General features: G+C 37.9%; 1 protein-coding gene across 11 annotated transcripts in view; it reads right to left on the bottom strand.

Moving 5' to 3' along the window:
• The window catches only part of PDE4D (phosphodiesterase 4D), a 1,407,338-nt gene that overhangs the window by 248,665 nt on the left and 1,132,975 nt on the right, over positions 1–25,698 (bottom strand). The window contains exon 1 of one of the 11 annotated variants that reach the window (XM_044771978.2): positions 17,061–17,802. The exons of the other annotated variants lie outside the window; for them this stretch is intronic. Coding sequence (XP_044627913.1) covers positions 17,061–17,125 — 65 coding nt within the window. The 5' untranslated portion in view covers positions 17,126–17,802. Of the gene's footprint in view, positions 1–17,060; positions 17,803–25,698 lie in introns of those variants that run through there. 11 annotated transcript variants of the gene reach the window in all.

Raw genomic sequence — 25,698 nt, 5'->3', positions numbered from 1 at the left:
GGAAATGACCCTATACAAAGTGAGAGAAGACTATCCTAAAAGGAAGTCTTATTAAGCCATTTTCTTAAAAAAGCATTTCTATCTCTATCTTCTTGTGACATCTTGTGGGCTACTATTTAAATAGAAATCATTTATGTGTATTTAAGGATGGAACACAAAGTAACATATTTCTAAATAATACAGTATTTAGAAAATAATATATATTTTTAAGAAAGTCGTGTCAAAGAAGGTACCAGTCTAGATTTAGCTAGAAGTGAAGTCGATTTATTCCATATTCACGTAAATTTATTTTCTAGAATAATAAGTTTAGATTAAGCCAAGATCTACACACATTAATCTTAAAACTAAGGAATAGTTAGGTTTTACCTAGAGCTGTCATGACATTTTCTCAATACCATTTCCAGTGAAAGATCTTACGTGAAAATCATATACGTATTATATCATATATCATTTTGTAAACGGCTAAAATTCTTGTTTCCTCAAATAGTAACCTGTATTAAAGAGTAACTTGTGTTAAAACTAACATGAAATATAAACAGGAAAATCTTAATACAAGTTTTTCCTTCCTAACGATAATCAGGGTAACATTTATTCGTTTTGCTACACGCCTGACATTGTGCCAACCAAGCCTTTTCCTTGTATTCTTTCATCTAACCTTCACAGGAACCCCATGGGTAGTGTTTCCCCTTGTCCAAGATCACCCACCTTGTAAGCAGAGGAGCCTAGTTTTGAACTCAACTTGACTTCAGACCCACCCATCTCTCCAGTACATATTGTTGGCAATTCCAAACTGCCCTTGAATTTCAATAGCTCAGCTCTATGATGTCACATACTGTGCTTTCCTAGGGCTTAAAGAAATAGAGATACTCTGAATGCAGTCAAGCAGATAAGGTCTGACATCAAAATATCAAGATTTAAAACTTGGGACATGGAACTTTTACATGGAACAAAAAGGAATATCTACAAAGCCATGCAGAACATGACTATCTGGCCTGCTCTTGGAGCAGGAAGCTTAAACATGTGACATCCAACTTTCTAAGTGCTTTTTACTTCTTTCTGTAAAATGGTTAAAGGGTTTCTTAGATAACTGAGAAAAAAGGACTCACTTTCTCTTTTTTTTTTTTTCTGAGGAAGATTAGCCCTGAGCTAACTGCTGCCAATCCTCCTCTTTTTGCTGAGGAAGACTGGCCCTGAGCTAACATCCGGGCCCATCTTCCTCTACTTGATACATGGGATGCCTAGCACAGCATGGCTTGCCAAGCGGTGCCATGTCCGCACCCGGGATCCGAACCTGAGAACCCCGGGCCGCTGAGAAGCGGAACGTGCGAACTTAACTGCTGCGCCACCCGGCCAGTGCCTCACTTTCTCTTAAGATTCCACATTAAATATGCAACCTAACTTTCCATCTACCCACCTCGCAATAAAAGCAACTCAGAGTCACTCAGAGTCCCTCCCCAATCTGTTAAGCCACCAGAATTATTCTGAGGGACCAGTTCTTATTTTCTAACTATTCCTCCTCTTAGTCAGAACTCACATATTACAAGAACTCTTTCCTTCTCCTGATCAATATGAATGAATTTATTCAGGATACTATACCAAACCAGCCACTGCTAGGATTCAGACCAAACTCTATAGAAGTTTTCACGGCTTTAACTTCCTTTCCCACTGAACTTTACAGGCAATCACAAGCTTCAACATGAACTGATATGCAAGATATTACCTTTCCTCTTATCTGAGCACCTGAATCTACTCTGTCATAGCCAGAACAGACTGTCACCCATTTAAAAAGATTGTCCTGAGAGGTTTTTTGCTGTTCAAATAGGGTCATATTCTAAATTAATGAATATAGAAAGTCAAGGAAGACTTTAAGGCAAATTTTTCTCCAGGAATATTTCAGAAGACACTAAGGTATTCATTTGGTATACCATTAAGTCCTGCCTTGAAGGATAGAGCCTCTTTGTGAATTTGAAAGTCACAGGGTGGGTTACACCTATGCCGTATTTTGGAAGCAAGGGAGTGAACATAAAATTCCTAAAGCGACTGGCACCGAGGGAATCTGGTACTTTAAATTAAATATTGTGAGAAGCCCAGGCTTGCATTTGTAGGTCTGTATTCTGTATTCTTTCCTTATCTCTTACGTACACATTCATTCATTAACACACAAATCCCATGAATTATGGAAACAAATGTGCTTGGTGCTTTGAGCAATTATCCAGCTTATTGAAGTAAATTATCTAAAACTTTTCTTTGTGTATTGGAAATTCAGGCACTTTTTGGCTATTAGAAAATGACACGTGGAATTTTAAACGAATGAACCTCTGTGCTTTATACACAAAATTACCAACCATTTACAAAGAAAGCCAAATCACCAACGGAACAAAACCAGAAGTGAAAAACAACAACTTCACAAGTTAGTTACTTAAGGGATGACCAAGGGCATAAAGCTCAGAGAAGGGGAGGTTCAAATGGGAAATTAATTTAAAATTTATTAAAATCTCATCAAGTTATAAACAAAATTCTTACAGTCTTTCTGGCTACAGGCTAAAGTTTATATAAAAGCTGTTTATGGAACTGTCCACAATATGTACTGAGGAGGCAGGATATACTAAATGGGTGGGTTCTGAAGTCAAACTGAGTTCAAAACTAGTGGTATAGAGCCAGAGCTGTTATAATTGCACAATATGCCAGAGGTCCAGATGTGTGACTGGGAATCATGTAATAATGTGGTTCACTGTGAAAGTCGGATGATAATTCAATATTCTGTTGGCAAACAGGTTTTCCATTGTTGTGTGGTGCCCTTATGTGGCAGTTGTCGTCCTTGAGGGCAAATCCTTGACACTGAACTACAGTAGGACACGAGTGCTATTTTCTTCTGATTCTCTACATGGAATCTGGCTTTGACAGTTCTTTGGAAAGTTTCCAGTAGATCCCTATTTGATGACACGGTCTTGCTTAGATGAATGCAGGTACAGCCATGATTACACATTACGTTATAAGGGAATATTGCTGCACTCAACCATAGTAATAGTAAAATGAGTTTATTTAGGGAGCTGACAAACAAACCAGCAGCAGTTATTTGGGGAAAGAAGTTATTTTCCTTATTAGTGAAACAGAGCCCTCAAACATTTTTCAAAATTTAACTAGAACTCATAAAAATAAAAGTCTCCTGGAGATTATCTGTAAAGACAGACATTTTGGTAATAAGTTAAATTATGTCAACTATTAATTTTATGAGTTATGTTTGTTTAAAATTCACTCCTTTCTAGCTATTTTTCTGATGTTCCCTTCTCATGTGCCCTTTCCATATATATATTAAAATTTCCTAGTTTATATAATTTATGTTTGAAAAGTGAAGGGATAAATATATCTAAATAAGAAAGAAATCTGTTGGTTTTAAGGTTTATTTAAACAAAATAAATTTAAATATTTAACTTGGCTGACACAGCCTTGTTAGGAAGTGATTTAAATAAACAATTTCTTTAAAATGAAAATATCCCTCTAGCCCAAGGAAAATATTTTGGCCTAAAAAAATCAAATATTCCTGATTTATTTCATACCACCTCAGCCCAAATTCAAGTCGTGAGGTTTTTAAATTATTCTGTCACCACCGGATTTCTGAAAGTAACTGAAACACTTTTAAATTATAAATGTATTCTCTTATCAGGAAAGTAATAAATATTCCAGGGATAGAGAAGTAGGTAAAACTAGAAATTCTCTGCCCCTCAGGAATATTTTAGAAAGTCACCGGACTGAAGATTTCAGGAAGATGAGGACTATATCTTTCATCCCTGTCTCTCTAACAGCCAGCAGGGGATCTGGGGCAGAAGCTGTCTAATAAACATTGTTAAAGGAAGCAATGAAAAACGCACCTTTATTTGGCAACTAATAGAAGAGCTACAGAAACAAAACTTTTCTTGAAGGACTGTTCATTTTAAGCTCGAGAATCAGATTAAATAGTCAAGTGGCTATAAAATGTTTTTGTACGACAATAAAAACAGATCACTTTCTCTATGATTAAGAATCAGGCCTTAGTTTCTTAGCATTCCAAAATATTTACTCTAGAAGTGTGGTAAAGCTCAAAGCTAACTTAATAATGGGAAAAGTTCACAATATAAGCAGGGATGCTAACGCTGATTTGGGGGGTCAAGGGTCAACTCCATTTGTTAGAGCTCTAGGACAAGCTTGACTCTTGGGTTCAGCATCCCAGCTGTGGTATCTGCCTGATGTGACAGCTGTCTTGGGTTTCGAAATACTCGCAGTGAGCTGGAGTGAGCCCAAAGTGGTGGTCTCAGTACTTATCTCCAGCAGGTCTCTCAGCTGCACAGAATCACTCCATTGATAGAGTCAGAAGGTCAGCCACGTAAGCTGGGTGATTAACATGTGCAATACGCTTAGCATTTTCATATGCACCGTTGATTACGAGTTGATGTACTGAGATAAGTCATTCAGACAAGGAGAAAATCCTGAGAAAACTAGGAAGTGTAGATTCTAGAATGGGAGACACATAAGGGAATGAGGAGAAGTGCTGAGACCAGAATTACCAGTGGAGGTGGTAAACCAAGAGTGAAAGCCACAGGAAACAGGCAAAAATCCTCCCTGATAATTTAGAAACTTTACAAGTCCTTGCTACAGAGAATAAATTCTGTTTTCCCAACTCAGTACAATTCCTAGTAGAGTGCCATCTATTAAAAGAAAATGAGATGCAGGCCCAGTGGTGTAGTGGTTAAGTGTGCAAGCTCTGCTTCAATGGCCTGGGGTTCGTGGTTTCGCATCCCAGGTGCAGACCTACACATCGCTCATCAAACCATGCCGTGGCTTGTAACATTTTCTTTGTAATGTAGAACAACTCACTGTTCTTCTCTCCTCATGCAACGGACAGATGTCGAATGCTGATGATGGAACAGGCATCACGTGCTGGCACAGGGGTGCAAAGATGAACTAACCCAGTCTACCCTTCAACATGCTCACTGTCTGAGAGGAGAGGCAGGTGAGACAGACAATTGTGGCAATGCTTCAGGAGCTTTAATAGGGAAATGTACAGGGCTCACAAGAACACAGAGAAGGGAGTTTTAATTCTGCATAGGGAAGTCTAGGAAGGCTTCTGAGAACAAAGGCCCATCCAAGCAACAGAGTTTGGACACTAAAATATATTCAAACAATTATTGTAAATTGACATCAGTTTTAAGTGCTCATGTAATCCCGTATACCAAATTATAATTTACAATTATCACATTTAATTTTCACCCTGAATTTATATTTCAAACAAAAGCTTGCTTAAATAACTATACATCAGTGAGAATTTATGAACTATGTACATACATCCCATCAACATGGGATGAACTCTCAAACATCATTTTGCAGGGGAAAAAACCAATCAGACACAAAATAGTACATACTGTATTATTACTTTTATATAAAATTCAAAAGCAGAAAATAATAGTGTGTGATTTTTCTTTTACTGAGGAAGATTGTCCCTGAGCTAACATCTGTGCCAATCTTCCTCTATTTTGTACGTGGGTTGCTGCCACAGCATGGCCACTGACGAGTGGTGCAGGTCCGTGCCTGGAGCCAAACCCAGGTCGCCAAAGAGAAGTGCACCGCACTTAACCACTAGACCATGGGACCAGCCCCAGTAATGTGTGATTTTTGAAATCAGGATAGTTACATTTGGTGAGGATGGGCAGTAGCTTAAAGTGGCACAAAGGTGGCTTTAGAGTTGCTGGTAGGATTATTTTCAATCTGGGTGGCGATTATAGTGGTGGCTGTTGATAATTACATTACTAATTTTTTTTTCTTTTTTTGGTTTGAAACATCCAAAAGGAGTTTTCATAGTTTACAATATTCATAAAATATGTTCTTCATAGGTGATGAATTACCAAAATTTTCTAAAGATTACACACACACATTTGTATGTATGTATGTATAAATCCTGTTTTTGTTACAACAGCTTGACTTAGATGCAAATTTAACGGCAGAGTTTAGACAGAAAGAATTATTAGGAGATCACTAGGGCCGCTTAAAGGGTAAGCAGCCACATTACGCCCTCTTTTCTCTTGTGAACATTACTAGTTGATAGCAGCACTTTTTCTCTTCAAGCCCCAAGGCAACTCCCAGTATTTTATTCCATGTGACTATTAGTAATTGACCACAGATGAAAAAGATTAACCATCTTGGTTCTAAACGATGGGACTATCAAATTCTTTTGTTATTTGCATGAGAAAGACTTTATATTTACGGAGAAATTTCACATATATTTCTAGGTACGGACATAATTTCATATATTTACATATGTTTGTAAAATGATTTTCCCAATTATAATAACATCTTTATAAAGGCATGTTTGCTAAGGGCTAACATGTTTGCTTTTTGTGTTTTATATTACATAGAAACACTTATTGCTTCACACACAATTAAACTCAATTTTAACAACAGGACTCAAACAATTGGGACTAGTTTTTCCAAGCAAGAGACTCAGAGAATCTTTAGTGGTCCAATTTTTCCCCCTCAGGTGGTAAACTGCACCCTTGATCATAGCTTTTAACCCAATGTACAGTTAATTATAGCAAAGTAATGCTTTTACACATTTTCATTGGTAACTACACATAATAAAATAAGTAGACAGCAGAGACTATGGAATGCTAATTGCTGCTCTCACTACACTACTGCCTTCTCTACATTTCTAGCCCCTACACCTTACAGCTCACCTAAAGAGGCACTCCAGGCCACAGGAAGAGATCTTCTAACCAGATCTCATTTTTTTGCCTGATGTCTTTCTAGAAACAGATGGAGAAGGAGGCTTAAGCCCTTTGTGCTGAGATAGGATGGCAGGTAAACTAAACAGGAGTCCCACCCAGTCTGGAGCCTCGTAAGCAGGATGAGACTCAGGCTCTGGAAATAACAGTCTCTGAATTACACAACCAAGAATGCTACAGGAGTCTATGGCCACACCAGCCTGTGTGTGCCGACTGCCTCCAGAAGAATGTGAGGAGCAGGGCATCAGGAGAGGTGGGGAGGCCCGGCAGTGAGAGCACAGTGAGACTGAACCACCAGGCAGCCCCACGTGGGAAGGGTACATGGAGAAAATCTTTACACAGAGGCACGCAGGGACAATGCCCTTCCTTTCAGATTAAATGCCTGCCTAGGACTGTACCCCTAGAGGATCCTGACCAATTTTTCAACAACTAAATCAGAGATATTACAGCTTCCAATTAACCCCTTCTTATTCTGCCTTAGAAATGATACATATATATATATTAATATGTCAAATCAGCTAATTAACTTAAAGTCGTTAGTCCAATGGCTGACTCCCTGTGAGTGCCTAGGAAATGTTGGCTTGTATTATGCATTTTTGAGTTTGTATATTAGTATGACTTTTTAAATAATCAAGAACTATAAATGTGAAAACTGATTCAGTCTTTAAGGCCTTCTTTTCCGTAAGGTGGTCTTCTTGGGCACATCTCAGAAATGAGCATTTATACAAAGCTAGGGATTCTGGGTAAACCACATTAACACCGTGATTCAAAAATATAAACTTCTGTTCAGGTGGGTCAAAAAAGTAAACATGTGGGAGCCAGCCCCGTTGCCTAGTGGTTCAGTTCAGCACGCTGTGCTTTGGTGGCCTGGGTTCAATTCCCAGGCACATACCTACACCACTCAGCAGCAGCCATGCTGTGGTGGTGACCCACATACAAAATAGAGGAAGATTTCCACAGATGTATGCTCAGGGTGAATCTTCCTCACCAAAAAAAAAAAAAAAAAAAGAATGTGAATCCGTGAAATTCTCTTACTTGCCATGCAATCTTGCGTAAGTCAGTTTATTTTACTAGGCCTCAGTTTCCTCACCTATAAAATGAGGAATAATAATGATGGGTGCCTCACAGGATGTGTGATGAGCATCTAATGGGATAATTCTTGTCAAGTGCCCAGCATAGTCCTTGCCACATAGCCCACACTCAGTCAATAGGAGTTACTGTTATTTTTATTTCTGTGAGGACTATATCGGGAGAACAGAGAGGAATGAAGTTAGATTTTCAAGACGTGAATTTTAGCTACTTAACTAGCTATGTGACTTCTAAAAAATTGAATAATCAGAGTTCAGTTGTCTGGGGAGGACTCTGGTCAAAACAATGTCTTGAATTTCCTTTTGGAGAGTGCTGAGGCCTCAACCTCAACACCTCTCTGTACATAATCCTCCAATCTAATTTTTTGCGAAGTTACGACAGAATTATCATGGTATTAGTTAAACTTCACAGACGTAAGTTTAAGAATTACATTAAAGTTCCATACAAATTATAACAGAACCGCTTTCACACATTTGCCTGATAGACTAAATTTTAGCTCCCCATTTGACCCCAAACTTCATTTTGGGGTTTTAAAAAACATTTCTCTAACAAAACCACATAAGCTTTGGCATTATTTCTAACAACTTTTCTTGACCCTACTTCACTAGAAATGTTAAAGAATAGCAAAACTTTTCCACTTCCAAAACGGGGTCGGGTGGGGAGAATTAGATTATAGGTTATTATGTGTGGTCCCTTTCATTTCAAAGATTTTATGGTCCCGTTCACTGATCAAATGCCAGAGAGGAAGAAGACAGTGCAATTTATAGTCTGACGGGGGGAGTCGGTCAATAAACTGAACGCGTCAAGAACTAGTTAGATCTCTAAAGAACCGGGCTGTGTCAAAGTCCATTTTCTATTTCTCAATACATTTCTATGGTCTATGGTCGGGCTTGTATGGAAATCTCGAGAAAGAAGGCAGACATATACAAAAGGTAGACATGTTCTTGAGATGCGCAAGGTTAGAAGGAGAAACTTGAACAATCCAGGATAGGAAGGAGAGGGGTAAATAGCAGCCTGCTGACTACTTTTTGGAATACCCTGAGGCAGAACCATGTGTGGCCAAAGCAGCTGAGAAAATGAGGAAAATCAAATAAAGTAAGAACAAGAACAATAGCTATAAAAACAAATGTGGGATTTAGAATTAGACCACAGGTTTACTTCAGAACTGTGATTTACAAGCGGTGTAACTTCAGTTCTACCTCATACTGTGGTTTTGAAGACAAAAAGAGCTAAATCATGTACAGTACCATGTCCCATGTCTGACAAACAGCAGATGCTCAAAGCATCGTAGCTTTCATCGTTACAACCGTTACTACTTCCACTATCGTTGCAGACTTAGGAGCTGCTGCCCTACCTAGCAGGTTATCCAGTTGCGAATCACTTACCTGCTGTTCCATGACAAAGTGGTCGTATCTGAAGAAATATTACAGCAGTGGCTTGTTCCCCTGCTAGAATGCCATTGGTTAAAAGTGGACACATTTTGCATTCATTTATCCCAACTGAAACAGTTATCGGTCCTATAAATTCCATGACACAAGAAAAAATTCTGTGCCGCATTGCAATGGAATGAAATCACGGATGTTAAGAATTATTGTTTTCTGTATTCCATACATACATGAATATTTCATGCATATTAATTAAAAGGAGTTGAATTTCTCATCTTGGATGTATTTTAAATGGGAAGGAGAATTAGCTACAATGGGAATACTCTTCTGTGTGAAGCCTGAAAACAATTACACATTGAAATGATATTTTATGAAGCATTTCTTTTAACAAGTCACACTGGTGCCAACTACTTTACAATTCAAAATGAATATTTTGCAATATGAAATGAAAAAAACCACAAAGTCACTTACTAGCAGTTTTCAAATGTCGTGAACTAGAATCTACTTATCTATTGGTTCACTCTCCCTACATCCACTGATAACTAAGAAGAAATGGGTTAAAATTTAAGCACGGGAGATTAGTATTAGATATAAACAAAGCTTAACTCTGTGGGTTGTAAACCATTAGGACCATTTCTCGTAAGGAAGCTTTGGGAGCTGCAATCTAAACCTGGTTTCTAGTTTTCTGATTTCTTGTTCTTCCTCATACGTAGCAGAGAAATGGAAAGATTTGCCATTGACTCCCTTTACCCTCTGCCCGAAGTTCTTAAAGCTGAGATGAGGGGTAAAAAAATGCCTTCTACATTCAAGTCCATTTGTGGCAGCTTTTGCCCAGAAGGTGGCAGTGTGATTAAACAGGGTAGGGTGCTAGATGGTGGATGTCTGGTTCAAAATGCGATGGGGTTCTTCCATATTGGCCTCCCCTCTGATCTTCCCTCCAACATCTCTAGCCATACTTCTTCAGCTCTTCCCCACAATCTTTCTCTTATTTTTTTCTAACTTTTATTCTGAAGACTAGTTTAGCTTAGCTTCCCCAATCACATCCTCGCCCATCACCCAGGATGTTCCTGGGAGAGCCAACCCCCTTAGAAGGCTGAGGGTGGATAATAACATATATAATTTATATTTCCCTTGTGATGCTAAGAAACTGCATCCCTAGGTTCTGGGATCCTGCCTATTCTCCATTCTTTTGAAGTACATCCTAGTTTAGGCCAAACTTGACCACAGAGTGAGGCATTTTGAGAGCTGAGACATATCGCAGGCACAGTCTCCCACCAGCTATCTTTACATGGTTACCCTTACTAGTACCTTACCTAGGCCCACTTCTTTGTGCCCCTTGGTACCTCAGCCCCTGCTGTAGACCCTGATCTCTGGAGAGACTTAGTGCTTTTGGCAAGAGTATAACTTACTTCTACTATCCATTTTCCAACATATCATCAACCTCTGTTTTATCTCTTGAGAAGTTGGATAATCTCTGGAAGGGCTCCTACGAAAATCTAGGTTGGCTTTTAATTAAGACTATGCCTTCTTTGTGACTGTATTTCTCACCAATCTACTTAATAGCTCCCAGGTCCCATTCCTGTTACCTTTATGCAGGTTTTAACAATTCTATATGTTAAGCATTACTACTATTCAGAATATTTATACATATCTCTCAGGCATCTTTCCCTAAGGAAAACCTCCTTGAAGACCTCATTAACATTCTTCCTCTGCAGCTTCATCTTAGAATCTACTTTCTCAATCTTGCTAGTGACAGTTGGGTGGATCCATGACTAACCATTCCTATACCCATGGTTACGTTCACATCCTCATTCCTTCTGATTTAATAAAATTCACTATACGACTGGAACGACTGATAAGTAGGGTATTCCTTTACTTCTGCTGAAATGCAAGTTTTAGTGATGGGGCCAAAACCATGGTGTGCCCCAAATCAACAGGCAGAAGTATTTGAACTGTTGTATTTGAACTTCCCAAAAAGTTTAATTACTAGCAAGTTTATCCCAGTCCACACAGGGACTCAGAAAACACAAATAACTCTCCAGTGGTAGGGCAGCAATACAGAGAGCAGAACTATAAAGGATCTTAGTAGTTTATTAGATTAGTGGTTTTCAAACAATAGTCCTTGGACCCCTAGAGCTCTTTAGAGGTACTGCAAGGAGAAGGATTGGGTTTGGGCTGAAGATAAAGGTGCAAATTCAGTGGTTATTTTATTGTTATATGCATGTTTATATATTTTTACTTATAATTTCATACATATGTATGTCTTAAAAATTTTCTCTCTATATGTCAAATATATCTATAATTTTAAATCTTTCATATATACTCATTTATATTAGCATTTGACTTGTAAAAAGTGTTCCATTGAAAAAATATGTTTGAAATTCACTGGTCTAGCTCACTCGTTTATTTTACAAGTGAGTAAACCTGGCTAGGGAGGAACCAGGTGGCATCTTCAGGGACACAAAGCAAGCGAGATGTAGAGTGGACAAGGGGCTTTTTCAGAGAATCTTATAATTTATGACTTTAAAGAGTACCCCTATCTGTGATCCACTCTGTGCTTTCCTCCTTACGTTTTAAATAATACTCAAGGTATCTTGATCACTTCCAAAAGCTGTGTATCTCCAGGTCTATTATATAACAGATGTGATACACACTTAGGTAATAGGATCAAAAAAGTTTATCACATGGTCAAAACTCTGAAGCAAACTTGAAAGTAGTCAATTACCTAAGCCAAGTCACAATGTATATTGGAAAGGCAGAGCATGCAAAGTTCATTTGTTTCCCCTTTAGAAAAGCTTCTAAGATAAAAGAGGAAAGGAAACTTTGTACCATTTTTAAAGCGGACTTACAGCAGTATGAAACTTCATACACAGTCTGAGACAGAATTTGTTTCTAAACTGAAGCCTTACAGAGCTTGCAGAGAACATCGTAAAACCTGTTAATATAATTAAAAAGATGATCTATTCAAACCTGGGAGGTGTTGACCTTTTGCTCCTCGTTTCTCTACAATGGGGAATAGATGACCTTATTTGCTACCAGTAGAGAATATACTGGCCTAGAGACTGTAACTACAAGAGTCTTTCAAACAGTCATTTTCAACACCCATCAGCCCAAAACTTCATAGGCTCTCACACCTCTAAAAAGTCAACTTTCAATGTATTTCTTCAATCGCCCAGTATGTAACCAAGTATTTCACTGCATTTAGATATATTCACAAAATAGACAGTTTTACAGTCATTAAAAACGGTAATTTTATAGATAGTAGAGAGAGGCAAGATGTTGAAGTAAAAGGAGCATTGTCCTTGGAGCAGACTGGCTTGAGCGCTTTTTTTTTTTTCTTGAGGAAGATTAGCCCTGAGCTAACATCTGCTGCCAATCCTCCTCTTTTTGCTGAGGAAGACTGGCCCTGAGCTAACATCCGTGCCCATCTTCCTCTACTTTATAAGTGGGATGCCTGCCACAACATGTCTTGCCATGCAGTGCCATGTCCGCACCCGGGATCCGAACTGGCGAACCCCGGGTCGCCGAAGCGGAACGTGCAAACTTAACCGCTGCGCCACCACCGGACCGGCCCAAGGCTTGAGCTCTAATTCCAGCCTCCCCTGGCAGTTAAATGGCCTTGCCCAAATTATTTCATCTCTTAGGCTCATTTCCTCGTCTGGAAAATGTGGACTAACCACTCCTTTAATGTTACTATAAGAACTTAACAAGACATTGTATGTAAAATTCTCCACAGAATTCTCATTCACAAAGACACTCAATAAAATGAAAGCTAGAAGTATTATTATTAGAAAACTAGAAAATGCTAACGTGTAAATGAAGAGTCAGAGCACAGAAATAGTATTTACAACTGTTCAAGATATGTAAGTTAAGTAAAAAGTGAAAACAGTTGAGGATGGGAAAGTGGGGGTTATGAGTAATTTTCCCTCCAAAACGTTACATCTTTTTTATTCTCAATTATAAAACTAGTAGTTTTAGTCTAATTAATGCTTTTCACTGTGATCATGAGGCCAAAATAAGAATTCTTAGCCAGGCTGAATTTTTATAACGTTAGGAAGAGAAAGTTAATAGAACAAAGCAATCATTTAGTGATCTGAGCGGCACTGCTTTTCAGAAATCTGTATTTGCTCAGTATTGAAATGCTTACTCACCATATTTTGGACGCTGAGCAAATTGTTGTTTATCAGATATATAGATATCTACACATATAAAGATGAGCTTGTTAGGGCACATGGTAGTTATATTATTAAGATATTTAAAATTTCATGTATAATACTTGCTTGAAGAAAAAATTCATACAACAGAGAAAAACAGTGATAAGAAGAAAGTCTACCCTCCCTTCATTCCCGCCATTTTACCCTAAAAGGTAACCACTGCCAAAGACCTGAAACAGAGCCTTCCAGACTTTTTTTCTTATGTCTATAAACCTAAGAATAATTTTTACATATTTAATAATCTGTTTCGAAATTTGCTTTATAAAAAAGTCCACAGCTATATTTTAGACAGTAGCATCTCTTTTTCCCAGATTACATAATGAACAATCTTAACTATAACAAGCATATGCCAAATAATGAATGTTTGACAGCAGAAAAGAACAAAGTCCACTTTTATTGACTATAGTTCTCTTTATATCTATATTTGGTAGGCGAATTATTTTTTACTTAAATTAAACTATATTATATAAGTCTTAGATGAATGAGAATTACCCTTGGGATATGTTTGTAAATGGTAAAATGCTATAATATCATAATATTATTATAAGATATAATTGCTGACTAAATCTGAATTCAAGACATGTAAAATTCAAATATTCATGGAAATGTAACTGCCTCATCTTTTTCTTACATAGAATTTAAAGGTGGGCTATTCTTACTGAAACGATTGAAATAGAAAGGCAACTGATGTCCCAATCAATGAGTTTGCTAATTTTATTAACTTTAGGAGTATAAGAAAATACATATATTAAGTATTCTCAATTTCATGCAGATTTTGAAAGGAATACTACAGGATAAATACCATGATCACATTCTACTAGAACCTGGCACACAGTAGGTACTCAACAAATACCTGCCGAATAAATAAAAACAACCTAGTATGTATCCTTATAATATAATACTTTAAATTTGCGACACCAATATTACAAAGAAACAGATTAATTTCCAGATTATTTTTATTTCACTTTTTTGAAATTCATAAAATTTTAGCTATAAGTAAGGCTTGTCCTTTAAGTAGATGAATTAAGAGAAGGGTATACAATTTTATTAGGAGTTTGCCATGAAATCCCTTTTTAAAATGTGAATATCTCATAGGGATTTAATCAGGGCTATAAATGAGGTAGTGTGGATTGCTTTTTATGGCACTGCTTGGAGAGAAACAGGAAAAAGTAAAGGAAAAGTAATCTGAAGCATTGGATTCTTGCAGAAGGCAGTTAGCAAACTTCCAAAGGTAGCGTTTGGTTTGGAGGCAATCGAGGAGAAAACAGGTTTAGAGAAAGTAGGTCATGGAACAGAAAATAGATTTACATAAGCAGAATTAAGATGGTAAAGCCAAAAGATGGGTCCCCAAGAACAAAATATTCTCAAGGGCAGAATGAAATAAAACCATCTGCAAAAGGGATAAATGGTAATTCAGCAGGTCTCTCTGGGGGAAGTCAACTGTTAAGAGGAAGAAGTAGGCTTTGGCTTTTGAAAAGGAATGGGGGTGGGGGCGGGGGTGAGAAGTCAGAATAGAAAAGCTGGTGAAAAGACCTTGCCCGGCAGGGCTCTGGGGCCTGTATGTGCATAGGCACAGGGAGAGAAGGCACTGCTTTTCTTTCATAATCAAGGAAATATAAATAAGTGTGTGTACGTATACACACACACAGTATATTTTCTCTATAAACCCAATTTATAATCTACATAGACTCTACCACATATGAATAAATAAATAAATAAATTTGTGTGTATAGTATTTGAATGATAAAAGGGATAACAAAATGGTTAAACTGTAATTACAGCAATTACGACCTAAGGTCAAAAGCTTTTGAAGCAGCAGTGATATACCCAAGCATTTATATTATTGATAAGTCAGACGTAAGATTAATAACTGGAGAGGTTTCCATGGTGGGCAGTTAAATCTATGAACCATTAGCATAGAGAAAGACATTTATTTCTTACATAAAAACCATTTTGACCCCAACTCTATGTAAACTATTTAAAAGTAAACGCAACAATATACATACGCACAAATCTTTTTAAAAATAGATATTGAATTGTGGACCTATTTATTTATGAAAATCCCTTATAGAATTTAGAACAATAAAATAGTTGTGGAAAAAATAGACTATGACAATCTCAGAGGAGTAAAGGGTGCCAATGTGACTAGTCACCTGAAATGAATTATTGCCGACTGAACTCTAAATCTGGAAAATACGTCTACTGGCAGTTTAGGAAAAAAGAGAAATAGGTTGGTTAAATACTATTTATTCAAGTATCAGGTTCTGTTTTCACACAGGCAGGATAGAAATCACAAATGAATAAAATTTACTTATTTTATAATTCTGATTACTCATTTATATTAGAGATTTATGTTAGCTATGGTAATTAATAAAAGGATTCTAAGTATTCCTCCTTATTTATTGTTTGGCATAAAAGAGCCTACAAATTTATTTGCAGATGCAAACATTTCTTTAAATAAACTCAAAGTAGAATTTATTGCATGTATTCTGAGGAATCATGAGAGACATAAGAGACAAAATCTGCACCTATAGGTTGTTAAAACTCACAGAAATACTACAAAGCGGCAATTCTTGATTCTAGTCCACCATAAAACTCTAGTATAATAACAGCAAATGCTAACCCAACCACATAAACGTGGGCTGAATTCCTTACGCAAATAATTTAAGCACTTAGATTTGTGTTTGCCTGCTCATGTGATAATGCATATATATTTCCCCTGCCTGCTTCCATCCTATCCCCAGGTACTTGCCCTGAATCATTGCTTTTATTTCCCCTATCTGAAGCATCATTATTTCCATTTCAAAGAGGTGAGCTTAGTTATTGATTTACAATCAATTGCTAACATAAACAAAATAAAATTAACCTCTGAAATAGCCATAAGTATTTTGTAAATACCTATTTTAGACACAAAAGTTACTTTACTGGGAAAATATTCCTTGAGGGCCATATGCCTATGTGCATGTTACATCAATAATGGGGAAACAGTAGAACGAAATACTAGAATAAATTGAAATTAACACACTTTTTATTGGGATGAAACACTAAAATTACCAAAAAATGTAACTACTAGGAAACATTGACAAAATAAAACCTAGGAGACGACTAAATGATAAGCAACTTAATACACATTTAGCCACATAGTTAAATTCAAGTTGGTCATATGATCAAAATAGATACCATTATTAATTTCTCCAAGACATCTGTGCTAAAAGCCCAAATATTCCTTCTAAAGACGCTGGCAAAGACTGTCCACTACCAGCCTGCTTGCAGCAGGCAAGCAAGATGAGAAAGCAAGCAAGAAATCAGACAGTGAAAAGTGACAAGTTTTCATTTTCTAAACTCCCAACATATTTTCAAGTTTCTTCCTCCTCCAAAAACTGTCACCAGATGAATTACTATAGTCCACATGGAGTTCAAAGAAAGTGTGAGCACCTCTGTTTTTGAGCAGACAAAATTGAGATAAAAGAGAATGAAAGAGTCACCACCACTGTGCTCTTTCTTACAAAGCCTTAACGTCACACCTAACCCTAGAACCTCAACAGTAATTCTAAATACTCAAGTATTACGTCAATCCCAAAAGGAAAGAAGGGGAGAAGCATGAGAGAAAAGCACGTTACCAGGCGGCCTCTGTCGTCCTCAGGGAACTCGTAGACCGGGATCTGGGCTTCACAATAATGCTCATTTTGGAAAAAGAAAAAACTCTTCAAGTATTCTAATTAATACATTTCAGCTGTCTTTCCACAAAGACGGTTTTAAATATACTCCATTTCCAAGGGAGGCTGCTTGAAGAAATCCAAATTTCCCGGAGTCCAACTCCGGCTCCCAGTCCAGAACATAGGGAAGCTTCTAAAACACAGGAGCTCTTTTCTCTTTCATCCTGAACTTACTCCAGCACTACTAGGCTGTTAGGAAGTGACAGTTTCTCCTCTGTTTTGCATTGCCAAGGGAGGAACTGAATTTTAAATCTATTCTTCATCTGGTCACAAGGGAAACCAACACAGTGGAAAAGCCATTTGATCTCGTCTCTTTTGCAATTTTCTAATAACAAGTTTAAAGGCTTCCAACACACAAAAAGTACTCAGGTAGAGAGAAAGGAAAAGAAAATGACTGCGAGGTCCTGTAACACCGGAGAGCTGTCAGGGAAGTTCCATTTCAGGGCGACCACAGGAAAACACTCTTCTCCAGGGAGCCAAGAAGTCAGCGAGGGAACAAAGCTCTCCACACCTCAGTCAGAGCCCCAGTTTTACCTGTGAATGTAATTTCCCTTGTGTCCTCTGCTTAGAATCTGACTCCAAGCCTTTGTGAATGAGAACTATCATTCAATCGTGCCAGGCAGAAACTATTCCTCAAGGGCTGTGTGACGTCTGTAGGAAGGCAGTTCAAAACATCGTAGGGAAGTGAGAGAGGAAAAAAAAAAAAAAAAACAGCGCCCAGCCGGCCGTCAATTGCTGAAAGTTACAAAGCTCGGGGGCAGACCAGCGCCAGAGACCAGGACTGTAAACCAGCGAACAAACAGAAGAGACTGAAAACTTCTCGAAACTTACCAAACCATTTCCTCCTCTGGAAAATGAGGTGTCTGTGTGTCTGTGTTATTCAGGGTAAGATTCCCTGAGCACCTTTATAAGGAACACACCCCTTTGCCAATGAGTTGTTTACCCTCCCAAAAAAAATAAAATAAAAAATAAAAAAGTAATTTTCTCAAAGTCCAGGACTGAAAGCTAAAATTTCTTGTCAGGAGCAAAGTGGAGACGACTTGAGGAGCTGTTCATTTTGAGCATATTTAATGAAATGTCACGCTTTGGGGGTGGTTATAGAGACGCGGACTGCCTCTCAAAAATTCAATAGAGTGTAGCAGGCATCGTTGCATCATGTTGGGCTGGAATGTTTAAATTGAAAAATCTATGTACTATAGCTGGACAAGTGGCTACATGTACTGAAGATGTTCCCTTGCACAATGATTTCTAAACCTTATTTCTTTTTGAAAATCATACGCAAATTTCATTGATTTTTATATGCAAAGACTCTGGGTTGGCTAATTCAGAACAGCTCTTCAGTAAGGAATGAAATTCATATCATGTCATCTTAACATCTTTCATGACTGTGAAGACCAATCCCTGCCCCACCTCCTACATCCAAAATAAAAGCTGCTCTATTATTGCAGCCACGATCTAAGCTGATTCAAATTGCCCTGAAGAGAAGGCACTTTTGACCTCAGAGAATGTATATTCCTCTGGGTGTGCCAACCTCAGTGATTTTGCATATGAATTATCAAGTGAAAAGAATTTCAGCGCTCTAATTTCTTAAATGACATTAGTTAGGACGTTGGTTCTCTAGTCTGACGTGAACTTGGTATTTATTTAGCATTTGCAGGCAGGATGTTGGAGTGCAATAGCGACCCACCCAAAGGACTTGGAAAATTAATGTAGTAAGGCATCCCGCCAGAGGCTCTGGCTGCTTATTACAAAACCTTCCACTCCTCCCCTCGTCCCGCTTCAAGGTGCATTTGTGACTTAGTCCCCTCTCAGTGACCCCCAGGCCTTTTAAAGTAAATGCCAATAAATTGCTTTCCATATAGTTATCTTGTTAAGCTTTTTAGTTTTTCTATGATGCCTCAGGGACATTCAGCATTCTTGGCTCTGTCCCCTGTTTAGTGTGTTGCTGGCACTTTAAGGCAAGTTAACCAATCATATATTTTGAGAGATTCAATAGTTGTGAGACTCATTTTTTGTCAGCGGAGGGGTGCTTATGGGAGGAAATTTATCTTTTTTTCTCCTTGGAACTTTAATGTGGAAAAAGGAAGAAAAAAACAAAGTGAATAAAAGTAAGCAACTACTATTACGTCTTTGAAGCACTGTTCTTTTCCACCTAAGGTCTATCAGATACCTTCTGGTTACCATTTCAACGAAGAAAATGACAATGATCACAGAATGTAATGTCTGAATGTTGTGTGTTAAACTCTCCTGAAATGATCAGCCCTGTGTCCTACCACCCTCCAGAAGGCCGTCTGTCCCAGTGACATTACTCAGCTCACTGCCAGCCCATCACTGTCACATACACATGAGGCTGGTGCTGCCCCCATGCTGTTCCTCACTTACTTGCTCCGTGTTCCACGGATTCCAAGAATCTGCCTCTGAAAATCCTAACCTACATATTGGATGTCTCCTAAACACTGTCTAATAGTCCCATAATGACAAATGTATCATACCTGTCCCCAAAGAAAACAAGTTTAAGTGGGGAATCTGATAACATATGCAACCAACCACAATACTCAAAGCTTCTTGGATTGGTACGTCAAGGTTGCCATTACAGAAGAAGAAAGATACACAATAGTATCAAGCCACTGAGATTTAATTTTTTTTTTTAAAGATTGGCACCTGAGCGAACATCTGTCACTAATCTTGTTTGTTTTTTTGTTTCTTCTTCTCCTCAATGCCCCCGAGTTCATAGTAGTATATTCTAGTTGTAGGTCCTTCTGGTTCTGCTATGTGGGACGCTGCCTCAGCATGGCTTGATAAGCGGTACTAGGTCGGCGTCCAGGATCTGAACTGGCGCAACCCTGGGCCACCAAAGCAGAGCACGTGAACTTAACCACTTGGCCACGAGGCCGGCCCCAGAGATTTAAATTTTTAATTTTGCTTCTACCCCTAATATTTAAGGTAGTGACAACAATTTTTAAAATTTAATAGTATTTGTTCAATATTACAGTGTTTTCTTCATTCTAAGGCAATTTTTCACAGGAACATTTCTGAAACAATATTTTGTAATCCGAGTGTCGCAAACTTTTTCCTCTGAAAGCTTCTCAGAATGAGTAGATATGGCACTGACCTGCACATTCCTGGAGTGTATAAGTCTATGATGGTGTACAGGCTGACAAAGACACCTGAATCTAGGGAGACCAGACTTCAGACATCATGTGGCCCTTGTCTGCAGGGCTTTGGAGAATATGCATTTGATCCAGAAGCTTCTATTATTTCTAGTATTCCCTTCACAAACTGGATTATATAATGTATAGATGTCTATTTGACTACCGTCACCACAACACTTCAATGGACTATGCCACAGATGTGTAAATTCATTGGGTCATCCATCTCTATACATTTTGTTGACTCCAACCACTATGTAGTAGTATGAGGTTTCCTATACTTCAGTCATTTGGACAAAACCTCCACAAGTTTTGTCACGTTGGCATACCATCTCTACCACTACTTACCTGATATTTTCCATCACTGACAATTTTTTAAACTCAACATAAATTTAAAAGATAACTTTATATTTATTTGGTAAATGAGTTTGATATGTTGGTTACATTTTTTTCCCCCAAATACAAGTATTAATAGGAAAAAAGAGTCCAAATACCACCTAAAATCTTTCCCATACCACTAACGGTGCCCGTGATACAATATGGGCAGTACTCAGGTGGACAGCATCAATTGCATACACATAGATTGGGGGCACCCTGAAATGTGATTTCCCCTTCTCTTGTCATTCAGTGGTGAGCATGATTTGCGAGACTAGTGACATTTATCAAGAACGAAGAATTAAACATGAAATGGTAACTGAAACCAATCGAATGAGGTGTTAAGGAATGATTTTACCATACATCCAAGTTTTCTCAGACATTATTATTTTGAAATATTCAGCCCACTTTCAGATCTTCTGTCTTCTGAGTAAAATCGTGTTTTCAGATAACAATAGATAATCTACACACTTTCTAATGCGTCATGAGCAGACTTTTGGGAACCATGTCATAAACTAACAGACTATTCAGATCTGTCAAAATTGCTTAAATTCAGGACTGCAGATAGACTAAATAATGTTTTAGGAAAAACAACCATGGAGCTGTAGTTTTCTTAGTTTCTTAGTATTGTACATTATACTCTACCATTAATAAGAACAATTCACTTGGAACTCTTGCAGCATTTCTTCATTATTGAGGAACAAGGTGGTATTTTTCTTATCTGGAGGGGAATTTCAAGCAGATTTTGAGCAGTTTCTCTTATCTTGTTATACTCTCTAGGTATACAACTGGTTTCAAGGACTTTCCTATGGGCACAAACCTCCTTGGAGCTAAATTCCTTAATTCCTGAGAAGAAACTTAGAGTATTATATTTTGAAGGCTTCTGATCTTCAGGTTTCCTGTCTCTTTTGTAAAATATCGTTAGAATAATAATCATCATGATTTTGATGTAGTCTCACTTATTTAATTTTGCTTTTGTTGACTGTGCTTTTGGTGTCGTATCCAAAAAATCATTGCCAAGATCAAGGCAAGGAGCTTTTCTCAATCTTCTTCTATGAGTTTTACAGTTTCAGGCCTTATATGTAAGTCTTTAATCCATTTCAAGTTAATTTTTATGAGTGGTACGAGATAGGAGTCCAGTTTCACTCTTCCGCATGTGGCTGTCCAGTTTTCCCAACATCATTTATTGAGGAGACTGTCATTCCCCATTGTACATTCCTGGCTACTTTGTCATATATTAAATGACCATATATGTGAGGGTTTCTTTCTGGGCTCTATATTCCATTCCATTGATCCATGAGTGTGTTTTTATCTCAATACCAAACTGTTTTGATTAGTTATAGCTTTGTAACAGAGTTTGAAATCAGGAAACGTGGTGCCTCCAGCTTTGTCCTTCTTTCTCAAGATTGCTTTGATGGGATCTTTTGTGGTTCCATACAAATTTTAGGAATGCCTTTTTTATTTATGTGAAAAATGCCATTGGAATTTTGATAGGTATTGCATTGAATCTTTACATCAAACTAAAAAGCTTCTGCACAGCAAAGAAAACCATCAACAAAATTCTTTTGGGTTCTACACCCAATTCTAACATGTTGGGAAGGGGCTTCCCCACACCAACAAGCAGTTCTGGGACACGAGCAGGGTGTCTGAGAATTCAAATTCAACTATCTCCCAGGAGATAGTGTCAGGCTCCACAGGTTAAGTTCTCAGTCCCACAGGACTGCTCCCCTCGCCCTCCCATGCCACTGCCCCCGTCAGATACTGGGTGCAAGCCCAGGCTGTTGCCTGTGCTTCCAGCCTACTAGCTATAAATCAGAGGTTCCCATGACCCCCAACTTAGGTTGGATTAATTTGTTAAAGCAGTTCACAGAATTTAGAAAATCTATTTACTCACTAGATTATCAGTTTATTATTAAAAGGATATAACTCAGGAACAGCCAGAAGGAAAAGATGCATAGGGCGAGGTATGGGGAAAGACCACAGAGTGTCTATCCTCTCTCTCCCTATCTCCACACGTTCATGGTCTTGGGAATTGTTTTTAAGCCCTCTATCCATCAAAATTTCAGATTTTTGGGATATCTGGGATTAAACAATCTAAGTGCACTGCCCTTGTTTCTAATTTTCAGGTTCATGAACACTACGATGAGGGTATACATGACAATAGCACAAGTCTGTTACCTACAAAGAGTCATAAGGTCTTGAGCCATACTCGTAACATAGGTAATGCTTTTTTGTTACCTACACAACAGATGGCATTTTGATTGCCTCATTAGGTAATACTGGCTAACAAATGATCATTTTAAAAGGTAACAATACGTGACACCTCTGATAATGCATAGATATCAACATTTGTCAACAAATTACATGCTCTATTAAAAGGTGCAGAAAACTAGCTTTTAAAACTAGAATCAACATTTCTGCATGAGGTTAGTAAAGTTGACAGGAAATGCGTTCTATAATTGACTTTCAGAACTTTGCACTAGTTCAAAATATTGGATTTCAGAAAGAAACACTGTAGGGTTCAAATAAAGTTCATATCTAATTTAAAATTTCATAAGTGCTGTTGCATTTCCTTTTTATTCTACCCCCCTTTTTCTCCCTCTTTCACTCTTTGTGCCCTTCTTTATTCTCCATTTCAATGCATCTTTGCAAATTTAACCTCATTTTTAATTAAATATTTAAATGTTATTAAAGAAATGCATGCAAATAGTTCATCAAACAGTGATGACAGTAGGATCCTCAAACTCCTGCACTGAACTCTGACCCCAGTTCATATATGACTCAAGAGATCCCTAGAAAGGTGATGGGCAGCTCTGCGTTGTGGGGGATCAGAATTGGCCAGCCCAAGATGTGTCTCTTTGCCTTGCCTTGATTATTTTTAAGAACAAAAGACTCTGAAAGAAACTTTGACCTTCCCCCTAACTGCCTAAAAGAAATTTAAAATAAAGACCTGTCCCCAGGACAGGCCACCACTATAAATAACTCTGGGTATCCGGTGGACTGACAGGATCCTTGCTAAGCCCACTCCTGTCAGTGTTCTATTTACCAAACGTTTGCTTTTCTATTTCCATGTGAATTGGCTTCCTCCCCTTTGAAGCACCAGACTACAATCCAACATGGTCCTTTGTCTTTAGCTGAAGATGGTATATAAGATGAGAGCCTCTGCCATTTTGGCGACTTACTGTTTTCCTGGGTCTCTCCCATGTATATATGTTATAAAGCTTTGTTTGATTTTCTCCTGTTATTCTGTCTCATGTGAATTTAATTTGTAGCCCAGCCAGAAGGACCTAGTGGGTAGAGGAAATGTTCTTCCTCCACTACAGCGTGCATGGGTGGGGCTTGTGCACTGGGAGCTTCACTATAGCGTGATCAAGTACCCAGCAGGCATTTTATTTGGTCTCCCTGACTGTCACTGTTCCTAAGATTTTTTTCCTCTGGAGTAGTTTGATTTTTCTAGAGATGTAAGTAAAACTGCCTGCTCATGTTCTGGTGTGAGCAGGAGAAGGGAGCTGGAAATCTTACTGATCAGTTTGCAGATGGTCATTTAATCCGCCTGTTTGCACAGTTATTCCTCCATCTCTCCTCTGCCTATTATTCCAGAATCTCTCCTGGGGAGGGCTGTAGGGTACAATGACTTTACTGAAACAGGGTAAGGGCTTGTGGATAAGTGTACCTTACATACTCTTTATACATTCTCTATTTTCGGAACCCATTCATCTTCCAAGGTGCTTTCTGGGGTACTGGGGGCAACTCAGCTTACTTCTCTGTAGTACTGAACCTTTATTTAGTTCAGTCATTGATTGTTTCTCTATCCACTTTTATCTTTATGCATCATGGCTTGGAATTACAAATATCTCCTAGTTTTCTCAAAGATGGAATGCACCTTTTTGTTTCTTGTACCAATTATTTATTTGAATGATGTTTTTAGAGAAAAATGGGGTAGGAAGGTCTTACATATTTTTATCCACCATTTTAAAGCTAGAAATCTATAAATTTTACTTTAAAATAAAGGAATTGGCTATGTCTATCAAAGTCCAATTATTTAAAAATTCTCTTTATCAAACGACTAAATATTTTGATCATCTATAAGTATAGATCAAGATCAAGTATTTTTTTTATTGTAGTAAATATACCTAATATAAAATTTACCATTATAACCTTCTTTAGTGTACAATTCAAGGGCATTAGGTACATTCACATTGCTGTGCAACCATCACCACCATCCATTTCCAGAACTTTCTTTTTTTTTCAACTTTTTTTTTTAAGATTGGCACCTGAGCTAACAACTGTTGCCAATCTTCTTTTTTTTTTCCCTTCTTCTTCTCCCCAAAGCCCCCCAGTACATAGCTGTATATTGTAGTTGTGAGTGCCTCTGGTTGTGCTATGTGGGATGCCACAACAGCATGGCTTGATGAGTGGTGCTAGATCCGTGCCCAGGACCTGAACCATCAAAACCCTGGGCCACCAAAGCGAAGCATGCAAACTTAACCACTTGGCCATGGGGCCGGCCCCTCCAGAACTTTCTTATTTTCCCAAACTGAAACTCAGTACCCATTGAACAGTAACCCCCCATTCTCCAGTCCTCTCAGCCCCTGACAACCACCATTTTACCTTCAGTTTTTATGAATTTTACTACTCTACATACCTCATATAACTAGAAGCAAGAAGATTAATTTCTTATTATATATAAATTCTTTAATGATAGAAATTATTTCTTAATAATCTTTGTATCTCTGAATTGCCTAGCACAGTGAACTGACCACTCTAGACACTAAATATCCACAGAATAAAGAAAATTAAATTTTAGCAGTAGATCTGGAATGTCATAGCCAGTCTTGTTCTCGATGTCTCATTCTTATAGAGAAAAACAAAGCACTAGGAACAAAAGGTTTGAGACAACCATTCTCACCTTGAGAAACCAATGTACTTGCTTTATTCATCATTGATTCTTTATAAAGTATTGCTTCCTATTATATAGACACAGACAAAGTCAAGAACAAAAATATCTGCCTTGACCC

This window comes from Equus asinus, chromosome 10 (genome assembly GCF_041296235.1).
Source record: "Equus asinus isolate D_3611 breed Donkey chromosome 10, EquAss-T2T_v2, whole genome shotgun sequence".
Taxonomy (NCBI): domain Eukaryota; kingdom Metazoa; phylum Chordata; class Mammalia; order Perissodactyla; family Equidae; genus Equus; species Equus asinus.
The sequence above is the reverse complement of the archived record's forward strand: the minus strand, read 5'-3'. Positions and strand labels throughout refer to the sequence as shown.